This window comes from Prionailurus viverrinus, chromosome D1, assembly GCF_022837055.1.
Source record: "Prionailurus viverrinus isolate Anna chromosome D1, UM_Priviv_1.0, whole genome shotgun sequence".
Lineage (NCBI taxonomy): Eukaryota > Metazoa > Chordata > Mammalia > Carnivora > Felidae > Prionailurus > Prionailurus viverrinus.
This window is the reverse complement of record NC_062570.1, coordinates 21,779,078-21,791,571: the sequence shown is the minus strand read 5'-3', so window position 1 is coordinate 21,791,571 and position 12,494 is coordinate 21,779,078. Positions and strand designations below refer to the sequence as shown.

General features: G+C 39.5%; 1 protein-coding gene across 1 annotated transcript; it reads right to left on the bottom strand.

The window, feature by feature from the left end:
• Window positions 1–310: 310 nt before the first annotated feature.
• LOC125176713 (olfactory receptor 151-like) lies at window positions 311–1,267 on the bottom strand. Its single transcript, XM_047878515.1, has one exon. It carries the CDS (start codon window positions 1,262–1,264, stop codon window positions 311–313), a length of 954 nt encoding a protein of 317 aa, XP_047734471.1. The 5' UTR covers window positions 1,265–1,267.
• Between the last annotated feature and the right edge of the window lie 11,227 nt (window positions 1,268–12,494).

Below are 12,494 nucleotides of genomic sequence, written 5' to 3'. Positions count from 1 at the left end.
CCACCCAGGTGTCCCTCAAAGCTGAAAGTTTAAAATTTTTAGTAAATGTTTACCAAAGGGTTCAGGAGAGAAAATGGATTTCAAGTGAAAGAAAATATGAACTTGAAATGATTTGGTTTCAAGCAGAAATGAGAGTCCAGAGAGGGAGGAAACGAAGAAGGATGAAGGGGAGGAGGCACTCATCCAACTATGTACCCAAGTTAATGCTTCCCATCGTGGCAGGGCAACCATTCACAGGGCTTCCCTGTGTATCACAACTTAATTTTAAAATCGAAAAAGAATAACATTTACCTCAAAACATTATTTCCCCTCAGTGCTTTCTACATGGCATTTGCATCTGAAGTTTTCTCCTCAGTGTTTTCTGGATGGCAGCCTTTACCTCCTTATTCCTCAAGCTGTAGATCAGGGGGTTCAGCATGGGGATCACCGTGGTGTAGAACACGGAGGCCACATTCTCCTTGGCCACAGAACTGGCCGTGGAGGGTTTTAAGTACATGAACGCTGTAGATCCATAGAACATTCCCACAGCTGCAAGGTGAGAGCTGCAGGTGCTGAAGGCTTTGGACCTTCCCTGTGTGGTGCTGATGTGGAGGATGCTGGAGAGGATGAAGACGTAGGAAACAAGGACTGTTAAGCTGGTGACTGTGATGTTGAATCCAGCCAAAAAGAACACTGTCATCTCAATATGATAGGTGCTAGAGCAGGAGAGCTTCATGAGGGGCACGATGTCACAGAAGTAATGACTGATGAGGAACTCACAGTAGGACAGTTTTAACATCAGACCAGTGTCTATTGTTGCGCCAATGAAAGCCATGGCATAGGCCGCAGCCATCAGCAGGGAACACACTTGAGGAGACATGATGACATTGTAGAGCAAAGGGGTATAGATGGCGACATAGCGGTCATAGGCCATCACTGTCAGTATGTAACTCTCTGCAACGACAAACACAACGAAGAAGTAGAGCTGTGACATGCACCCCGCATGGGAGATGATGTTCTTCTCTGACACAAAGTTCACCAGCATTTTCGGGGTAATGACAGAGGAGTAGCAGAGATCCACAAGGGACAGATTGCTGAGGAAGTAGTACATGGGGGTGTGAAGCTGAGCATTCAGACAAATCAGTGTGAACATGCCCAGGTTCCCTATGATGGTGACCAAGTAGATCCCAAGGAAGAGGAGGAAGAGGGGGAGCTGGAGCTCTGGCCGATTTGTCAATCCCCTGAGAATAAACTCGGTCACTGTAGAGTGATTTTCGGCAGCCATTCCCCTGTGATTGGGAGCCCTGTGGGGATGGGAGAGAAGAGCCCATGAGAGCCTACATCTTAGACTTCTTGGCAAAGCTGGTTTTGAGCACTTGGGTTCAGTTGGGCGATCCTGGGCTCTTTCCCGATGAATCCTCCCTTCCTTTGGCTGTTGGCTGGGAGAAAGACCAGGCTCTGGGTATTTCAAAGACCATGAGGTTGGGAGGAAAAAGGGGACAAGATCTGGGGCTTTTACCACTTTTATGTTTCTCAAATATCCTACAGCAATGGTTCTTAGGGTACATTTGTTGGACCAGCAGCATCAGCACCATGTTAGAGATGCAAACTCTCAGCCTCCACCCAGGACCTACCAAATCAGAAACTCTGGGTTTATATATATTTATATATACACATATATAATTAATATATTAATATAACATATAATAAATAATATAGTAAATTAATATATATATTAATATATATGTTAAGTTTATGTATTTTGAGATATTGTGAAAGAGAGTACACCTGTGCATGCAGAGAAGGGACAGAGAGAGAGGGAGGAGTGGAGAGAGAGAATACCAAGCAGGCTCCTTGCTGTTAGTGGGGAGTCCGACACAGAGCTTCAACTCATGAACCTTGAGATCATGATCTGAGCTCAAATTAAGAGTTGGATGCTTAATGGACTGAACCACCCAGGCTCAGTCCATTTTTAAAAAGTTTCGTAACCTGCTTTTTAAAAGTACTTTAATACATTGTGTCATTTGATTCCTATAATAATAATAACTCTGGCACTAACCTTATTTCAATTTCTTAGATATAGGAGCCTTTAAATCCTTAGGATGTGCTATGAAGACACAAAAATCTGATTTGCATTATAAACTTCATATGTTATATTATTGGTGGTATGGCATTTAACTTCACAATAAGTAGTCTCAGAAGTAGCTAATTTTTTTCCCATATATTACTAAGGAGAAAACAAATTTCTTCTAGATAACAACAATAGTTTAAAAAAACTTACATTTTCCCCTTGTACACAATTTTCACCTCTTTTTTAAAAAATATTTTTTAATGTTTATTTTTAAGAGAGAGAGAGAGAGGAGAGAGGAGAGAGAGAGAGAGAGGGAGAGAGAGAGAGAGAGAGAGAGAGAGAGAGAGAGAGAGAGAGAGAGAATGAGCAGGGGAGGGCAGAGGGAGAGAGGGAGACACAGAATCTGAAGCAGGCTCCAGGCTCTGAGGTGTCAGCACAGAGTCTGACAAGGGGCTCAAACCCATGAACTGTGAGATCATGACCTGAGCTGAAGTCAGATGCTCTACCCAGGCACCCCACAATTTTCACCTCTTAAAACAGTAAGAAACAGAAAATCCACCTTGAATACACCATTACCAGAAATCAATGTGTTCTACAAAGCAGTGTAGAGTAAATACCACTCAATGTGGTGTGGACTGGAAAATCCTAGAACTGATTTAAATTTAATTTTTTACTCCCATAATCATCTAATGATATGAAATAGGCAAACATGATCCATATATTTAATATCAGTTACTACAATGATTACCTCTAGTTCTACTGGACCATAAGAGGCTTCGGCTTGCAGCCTATGAGAACTCAGCACATAAAGAAGAAAACGCTTAGAGATGAAGGTAAACAAATGCTTAGAAATAAAGCCTGAATTAGAAACAGGAGTTCATGGAAGAAATTTTTTTTATATAATTGCATTAAATCTGTAATTGAATACTGTGCTGAGAAAAAAAACAACACAATCTCCTGGAAATTTTATGGGATGCCTTGGTTCCAATAGTTAGGAAATAAACATCAAGAAATGAAGGAGCTGTCCAAATTTATATCTATTCCTAAATATATTCCAAGAGGCCAGCGGGGTTATGAAAAATGGGTCACTGGGGGTCTGTTTATACAACACATGGGCAGAACCTCCTGGGATTCAGTCATTTCAGAGTCTGGAGTCCTTGCTGAAGAAGCAATTAGAGTCTTGGTTTATGCCTATTCTGGGAATCATGGTTTGTCTCCCAGATGTGTTAATTTTCCTTTTATTTGGAGTCATCTTCAGCTTGGGAAACTTAGAGACTAATGCCAGCATTCAAATATTTTACAGCCAAACACCCCATAATCACCACCATCACCACCACCACCACCACCACCACCACCATGACCACCATGTCAGTCATTACCATCAACATCTTTAGTTACAACCATTATGGTTACTACTAATTATTATTCTTCATTAGGCATACTCAATGAGGCTTAAAATGTTTATTTACTTAGTTTTGGAGAGAGAGAGAGGGAGAGAGAGAGGGAATAAAAGGAATGAATGGGGAGAGGTGCAGAAAGAGAGGGAGAGAGAGAATCCCAAGCAGGCTCCATGCTCAGGGTGGAGCCCAATGTTGGGCTCCATTCCACAACCATGAGATGATGACCTGAAGAAACAGAAAATTTGAGCAGACCCATAACCTATAGAAATTGACTCAGTAATCAAAAATCTCTGAACAAACAAGAGTCCAGGGCCGGATGGCTTCCGAGGGGAATTCTGTCAAACATTTAAAGAAGAATTCATACCTATTCTTTCGAAACTGTTCCAAAAAATAGAAAGGGATGGAAAACTTCAACACTCATTCTATGAGTCCAGTATTACCTTGATTCCAAAAGCAGACACAAATCCCAAGAAAAAAGGAGAATTACAGACCAATATCTTTGATGAACATTGATGCAAAAATTCTCAACAAGATACTAGGAAATTTAATTCAACAGTACATTAAAAGAATTATTCACTATGATCAAGCAGGATTTATTCCCGGGCTGCAGGGCTGGTTCAATATCTGCAAATCAATCTACGTGTTAACACCACATTAATAAAAGAAAGGATAAGAATCATATGATTGTCTCAACAAACACAGAAAAAACATTTGACAAAATACAGCATCCTTTCTTGATAAAAGCCCTCAAGACAGTAGGGATAGAAAGAACATACCTCAAAACCATATAGTCCATATACGAAAGAATCATAGCTAATATCATCCTCAATGGGAAAAAAAAAACTGCGAGCTTTTCCTCTAAGATCAGGAACAGGACAGTGATGTCCACTCTTACCACTGTTGTTCAACATTGTACTGCAAGTTATAGCCTCAGCAAACGGACAACAAAAATAAATAAAAGGCATGCAAATCATCAAGGAAGAAGTCAAACGTTTGCTCTTTCCTGATGATAGGATACTCTATGTGGAAAACCCAAAAACTCCACCAAGAAAACTGATAAAACTGATGCATGAATTCAACAAAGTCTCATGATATAAAATCAAGGTACAGAAATCTGTTGCATTTCTATATGCCAATAATGAAGTAGCAGGAAGAGAAATCAAGTAATTGGTCCATTTACAAAACCATAAGATAGCTAGGAATAAGCCTTCACCTTTGGAGGTAAAATATCTGTACTCTGAAAACTATAGAACATTTATGAAAGAAATTGAAGAGGACACAAAGAAATGGAAAAACATTCCATGCTTATGGACTGGAAGAACAAACATTGTTAAAATGTCCATACTACCCAAAGCAGTCTACACATTCAACACAATCCCTATTAAAACAACACCAGAATTTTTCACAGAGCTAGAACAAACAATTCTAAAGTTTTTATGGAACAACAAAATACCCTAAATAGCTAAAGCAATATTGAAAAAGCAAAGCAAACCCAGAATCATCACGATTCCAGATGTCAAGCTACATTACAAAGCTGTAATCATCAAGACAGTATAAAGAAAGTACTGGCACAAACACACATACACAGCTCAGTGGAGCAGAATAGAGGACCCAGAAATGGACCCACAACTATATGGTCAACTCATCTTCGACAAAGCAGGAAAGAATATCCAATGGAAAAAAAGGCAGTCTTTTCAGTAATTGGTGTTGGGAAAACTGGACAACACCATGCAGAAGAATGAAACTCGTCCACTTTCTGACACTATCCAGAAAAAATAAATTCAAAATGGATGAAAGACCTAAATGTGAGACAGGAAACCATCAAAATCCTAGAGGAGAAAACACATAACAACCTCTTTGGGTTCAGCTGGAGCAACTTCTTACAAGACATGTCTCTGGAAGCAAGGGAAAGAAAAGCAAAAATGAACTCTTGGTGTTTCATGAAGATAAAAAGCTTCTGCACAATGAAGGAAACAATCAACAAAACTAAAAGGCAGAATGGGAAAAGATATTTGCAAATGACATATCTGATAAAGGGTTAGTATCCAAAATCTATAAAGAACTTATCAAACTCAACACCCAAAAAACAATAATTGTGTTAAGAAATGGATGGAAGAGGGGAGGGGGCCAAGATGGCAGAACAGCACCAAAGTTTTTTTTTTTGCATCTCTCATCTCTGAAATGCAGCCAGATCAACACTAAACCATCTTGCACACCAAGAAAACTTATTTGAGGATTAACACAACAATCTGAACAACTTGAACCACAGAACTCAGCAGATATGTGGTGTGGATTGTTGAACTGGGGGAGAGAGAAGCTGTGGAGGGCAGGAAGCTGTTTTTGCTTGTGGAAAGAGGACAGAGATGGGGGGTAGAGTATAGGAAAAGCACCCCCCTCCACCAGAAAGCAGCTGGAGAGGAAGTGGAAGAGTGGAAACAGCACAGGGACTGAACAAAAAAGGGAGAAAGAGAAAGGAGGGGGTTTAAATTCCATTAAGACTCTATAAATAGGGGGAGTGTAGAGTCTGACACTCTGCAGCTCGATACCTGGTGGTGCTCTGGTGGGAGGGGCAAATCCCCAGGAGCAGACAGCAAGGTGCAAGGGGTCCTCAGGCCACATGGGGAGAGGTGGGTTCCCTGCTGTGGGGACATTTAGTTGAGACTGTGCGGCCTCCCCACAGGCAAAGGTCCCAGCAGATGCTGGAGAAAAACCACATATCCTGGTGTGGAACAAGGACAGTAAGGGTGAAGCCTGGCACCAGATGTGTGTTGTGATTTACCATAAGCCCTGAAGTGCTGCTGCTACATGATTGAGTGAACTTTCTCTGGGGTGGGCTGGTACCAGGTCGTAGTCTCTGGTCATTTGCTGCAACACGGTTGTGTGAACATTCCAGGGGGTGGGCTGGCACCTGACCATTATTTGACCAGATCCTCCCCCAGAGGGCCAGAATAGGTCAAAACCACAGTCTCTCAGAAATGAGGGATTAGGAAAAACAGCCCCATCGGAGATAAAACTCAGGAGGGAGGTGCCACCTGGCAGCCTGATGGCTTGGTCATGGACAGTGTAGAAGGGGGGGAGTGGATGGAAGCCAGAGACAAAGGAGGGGTACTTCATTGCTGGTCGAGGAGAGCACAGGGTTCTGATACTAGAGACTGGGTAGCTGGGTGACGCCATTTTCACCCCTTCTGCGCATGTGGGTACATGCCTACACGTGCCACAATGATCTACCCCATGTAAACTAAACAGTGCCATGTAGTGGAAAACAGAGCCATTACACTAAGTCCCGCCCAATTGGGCCAACTGAGCTCTTGAGGAACACCACAAGTCTCTCTTCTGCGTCTGCTTAGTTTACAGATTTTAAAGTGCTTCATAGTTTGACTTTTAGGGGAAACTGGATGTAATTTCATTAGTATTTCATTCTGTTCACTGGTCCATCTATTAGTTTTCTTTTCTTTTTCCTTTCTTTTCTTTTTCTTGAATATAGAGAGAGAAAAAGTTATTTTTATTTTCCGTTTTTCTAGAAAAGGTTTTCTTTATTTTTCCTATATTTTTTACTTTTTTGTAAATTTTTAAAATTCTATTTTACTTTCATTCTTTCATTTTATTCTATTTTACTGTGGTCAGTTTTTCAAATTTTCAAACGTTTTCCTCCCCCCCAACCTTTTTTCTTTTCTTTCCCTTTTTTTTCTCTAATCTATCAAACTCCTTTCAACCACCAGACCAATACACATGTAGGGCCTAACATCCTTTATTTGATTTTTTTGTATTGTTTCTAATTTTTTAATTTTAATTTTTTTACTTTATTAATTCATTTTCTTCCTTCAAAATGAGGAAATGAAGGCATTCACCCCAAAGGAAAGAACAGGAAGAAAAGATATCTGTGTGACTTAATCAACACAGATACAAGCAAGATGTCTGAACCAGAATTTAGAATCATGATAATAAGAATACTAGCTAGGGCGAGCACGATATAAGAATTAGAGAACTTAGTGACTCATTAAAAAGGAATAACGTCAGAATCATAGGGGTCCCAAAATATGAAGAGAGAGAAAAAGTAGTAGAAGGTTTATGTGAGCAAATCATGGCAGAAAACTTCCCTAACCTGGGGAAAGACATGGACATCAAAATCCAGGAAGCACAGAAAACTCCCATTAGATTCAACAAAAACCAACCATCAACAAGGCATATCATAGTCAAATTCACAAAATACTCAGGCAAGGAAAGAATCGTGAAAGCAGCAAGGGAAAAAAAGTCCTTAACCTACAAGGGAAGACAGATCAGGTTTGCAGCAGACCTATCCACAGAAACTTGGCAGTCCAGAAAGGAGTGGCAGGATACATTCAATGTGTTGAACTGGAAAAATATGCAGCCACAAATTCTTTATCCAGCAAGGCTGTCATTCAAAATAGAAGGAGAGATAAAAAGTTTCCCAGACAAACAAAAATTAAACCAGTCCTAAAGAAACATGACCACTAAACCAGCTCTTAAAAAAATTTTTAAGGGGGACTTTCTGAGGGGAGAAAAGATGAAAACAAAATGAAACAAACAAAAACCCAAAAGACCATAAAAAACAAAGAGTAGAAAGGACCAGAGAACACCACCCGAAATTCCAACTCCATGGGCAACATAAAGGCAATAAATTCATAACTTTCAGTACTCATTCTAAATGTCAATGGACTAAATGCTCCAATCAAAAGACGTAGGGTAATAGAATGGATAAAAAAACAATATCCATCTATATCCTGTTTACAAGAGACACATTTCAGACCTAAAATCATCTTCAGATTGAAAGTAAGGGAATGGAGAACCATCTATCATGCTAATGGTCGCCAAAAGAAAGCCAGAGCAGCCATACTTATATCAGACAGTTTAGACTTTAAAATAAAAACTGTAACAAGAGATGAAGAAGGGCATTATATCATAATTAAGGGGTCTATCTACCAAGAAGATCTAACCATTGTAAACATTTATGCTCCAAACATGAAAGAACACAAATATATAAATCAATTCATCACAAACATAAAGAAACTCATTGAGAACAATACCCTAACAGTAGGGGACCTCAAAACCCCTCTTACAGCAATGGACAGATCATCTAAACAGAAAATCAAGAAGGAAACATGACACACTGGATGTGTGCTTTGAATGACACACTGGACCGGAAGGACTTAACAGATATATTCAGAACATTTCACCCTGAAGCAGCAGAATACACATTCTTCTCGAGTGCACATGGAACATTCTCCAGAATAGATCACACACTGGGACACAAATCAGTCCTCAACAAGCATAAAAAGATTGAGATCATACCGTGCATATTTTCAGACCACAATGCTATGAAACTCAAAAGCAACCACAAGAAAAAATTTGGAAAGATAACAAATACTTGGAGACTAAAGAACATCCTACTAAAGAATGAATGGGCTAATCAAGAAGTTAAAGAGGAAATTAAAAAGTACATGGAAGCCAATGAAAATAATAACACCACAGCCTAAAACGTCTGGGACGCTACAAAGGTGGTCATAAGAGGGAAGTATATAGCAATCCAGGCCTTCCTAAAGAAGGAAGAATGATCTCAGATACACAACCTAACCTTACACCTTAAAGAACTGGATAAAGAACAGCAAAACCAACAGAATACAGGAAGTAATAAAGATTAGAGCAGAAATCAATGCTATCAAAACAAAACAAAACAAAACAAAACAAAACAAAACAAAACAAAACAAAACAAACAAAAAACCTAACAGAACAGATCAATGAAACCAGGAACTGGTTCTTTGAAAGAATTAACAAAATTGATAAGCCCCTAGACAGTTTGATCAAAAAGAAAAAGGAAAGGACCCAAATAAGTAAAATCAAGAGGGAAAGAGGAGAGATCTCAACCAACACAGCAGAAATCCAAACAATAATAAGAGAATATTATGAGAAATTATATGCCAATAAAATGGGCAAACTGGAAGAAATGGGCAAATTCTTAGAAACATATAATCTACCAAAACTGAAACATGAAGAAATAGAAAATTTGAACTGACCCACAACCAGTAAAGAAATTGAATTACTAATCAAAAATCTCCTAAAAACCAGAGTCCAGGGCTGGATGGCTTTCCAGGGGAATTCTACAAAACATTTAAAGAAGAGTTAACACCTATTCTTTTGAAGATGTCCCAAAAAATAGAAATGGAAGGAAAACTTACAAACTCATTCTATGAAGCCAGCAGTACCTTGATTCCAAAACCAAAGACCCCACTAGAAAGGAGAACTACAGACCAATTCCCCTGATGAAAATGGATGCAAAAATCCTCAACAAGATACTAGCCAACCGGATCCAACAACACATTAAAAGAATTATTCACCATGACCAAGGGGGATTTATATCTGGGATTCAGGGCTGGTTCAATATCTGCAAAATAATCAACGTGATACATCACATCAATAAAAGAAAGGACAACAGCCACATGATCCTCTCAATAGATGCAGAGAAAACATTTGACAAAATAGAGCATCCTTTCTTTTTTTTTTTTTAATATATGAAATTTATTGTCAAATTGGTTTCCATACAACACTCAGTGCTCATCCCAAAAGGTGCCCTCCTCAATACCCATCACCCACCCTCCCCTCCCTCCCACCCCCCATCAACCCTCAGTTTGTTCTCAGTTTTTAACAGTCTCTTATGTTTTGGCTCTCTCCCACTCTAACCTTTTTTTTTTTTTCCTTCCCTTCCCCCATGGGTTTATGTTAAGTTTCTTAGGATCCACATAAGAGTGAAACCATATGGTATCTGTCTTTCTCTGTATGGCTTATTTCACTTAGCATCACACTCTCCAGTTCCATCCACGTTGCTACAAAGGGCCATATTTCGTTCTTTCTCATTGCCCTGTAGTATTCCATTGTGTATATAAACCACAATTTCTTTATCCATTCATCAGTTGATGGACATTTAGGCTCTTTCCATAATTTGGCTATTGTTGAGAGTGCTGCTATGAACATTGGGGTACAAGTGCCCCTATGCATCAGTACTCCTGTATCCCTTGGATAAATTCCTAGCAGTGCTATTGCTGGGTCATAGGGTAGGTCTATTTTTAATTTTCTGAGGAACCTCCACACTGTTTTCCAGAGCGGCTGCACCAATTTGCATTCCCACCAACAGTGCAAGAGGGTTCCCGTTTCTCCACATCCTCTCTAGCATCTATAGTCTCCTGATTTGTTCATTTTGGCCACTCTGACTGGCGTGAGGTGATATCTGAGTGTGGTTTTGATTTGTATTTCCCTGATGAGGAGTGACGTTGAACATTTCATGTGCCTGTTGGCCATCCGGATGTCTTCTTTAGAGAAGTGTCTTTTCATGTTTTCTGCCCATTTCTTCACTGGGTTATTTGTTTTTCGGGTGTGGAGTTTGGTGAGCTCTTTATAGATTTTGGATACGAGTCCTTTGTCTGATATGTCATTTGCAAATATCTTTTCCCATTCCGTTGGTTGCCTTTTAGTTTTGTTGGTTGTTTCCTTTGCTGTGCAGAAGTTTTTTATCTTCATAAGGTCCCAGTAATTCACTTTTGCTTTTAATTCCCTTGCCTTTGGGGATGTGTTGAGTAAGAGATTGCTACGGCTGAGGTCAGAGAGTTCTTTTCCTGCTTTCTCCTCTAAGGTTTTGATGGTTTCCTGTCTCACATTCAGGTCCTTTATCCATTTGGAGTTTAGTTTTGTGAATGGTGTGAGAAAGTGGTCTAGTTTCAACCTTCTGCATGTTGCTGTCCAGTTCTCCCAGCACCATTTGTTAAAGAGACTGTCTTTTCCATTGGATGTTCTTTCCCGCTTTGTCAAAGATGAGTTGGCCATACGTTTGTGGGTCTAGTTCTGGGGTTTCTATTCTATTCCATTGGTCTATGAGTCTGTTTTTGTGCCAATACCATGCTGTCTTGATGATTACAGCTTTGTAGTAGAGGCTAAAGTCTGGGATTGTGATGCCTCCTGCTTTGGTCTTCTTCTTCAAAATTCCTTTGGCTATTCGGGGCCTTTTGTGGTTCCATATGAATTTTAGGATTGCTTGTTCTAGCTTCGAGAAGAATGCTGGTGCAATTTTGATTGGGATTGCATTGAATGTGTAGATAGCTTTGGGTAGTATTGACATTTTGACAATATTTATTTTTCCAGTCCATGAGCAGGGAATGTCTTTCCATTTCTTTATATCTTCTTCAATTACCTTCATAAGCTTTCTATAGTTTTCAGCATACAGATCTTTTAAATCTTTGGTTAGATTTATTCCTAGGCATTTTATGCTTCTTGGTGCAATTGTGAATGGTATCAGTTTCTTTATTTGTCTTTCTGTTGCTTCATTGTTAGTGTATAAGAATGCAACTGATTTCTGTACATTGATTTTGTATCCTGCAGCTTTGCTGAATTCATGTATCAGTTCTAGCAGACTTTTGGTGGAGTCTATCGGATTTTCCATGTATAATATCATGTCATCTGCAAAAAGCGAAAGCTTGACTTCATCTTTGCCAATTTTGATGCCTTTGATTTCCGTTTGTTGTCTGATTGCTGATGCTAGAACTTCCAGCACTATGTTAAACAACAGCAGTGAGAGTGGGCATCCCTGTCGTGTTCCTGATCTCAGGGAAAAAGCTCTCAGTTTTTCCCCGTTGAGGATGATGTTAGCTGTGGGCTTTTCATAAATGGCTTTTATGATCTTTAAGTATGTTCCTTCTATCCCGACTTTCTCAAGGGTTTTTATTAAGAAAGGGTGCTGGATTTTGTCGAAGGCCTTTTCTGCATCGATTGACAGGATCATATGGTTCTTCTCTTTTTTTTTGTTAATGTGATGTATCACGTTGATTGATTTGCGAATGTTGAACCAGCCCTGCATCCCAGGAATGAATCCCACTTGATCATGGTGAATAATTCTTTTTATATGCCGTTGAATTCGATTTGCTAGTATCTTATTGAGAATTTTTGCATCCATATTCATCAGGGATATTGGCCTGTAGTTCTCTTTTTTTACTGGGTCTCTGTCTGGTTTAGGAATCAAAGTAATACTGGCTTCATAGAAT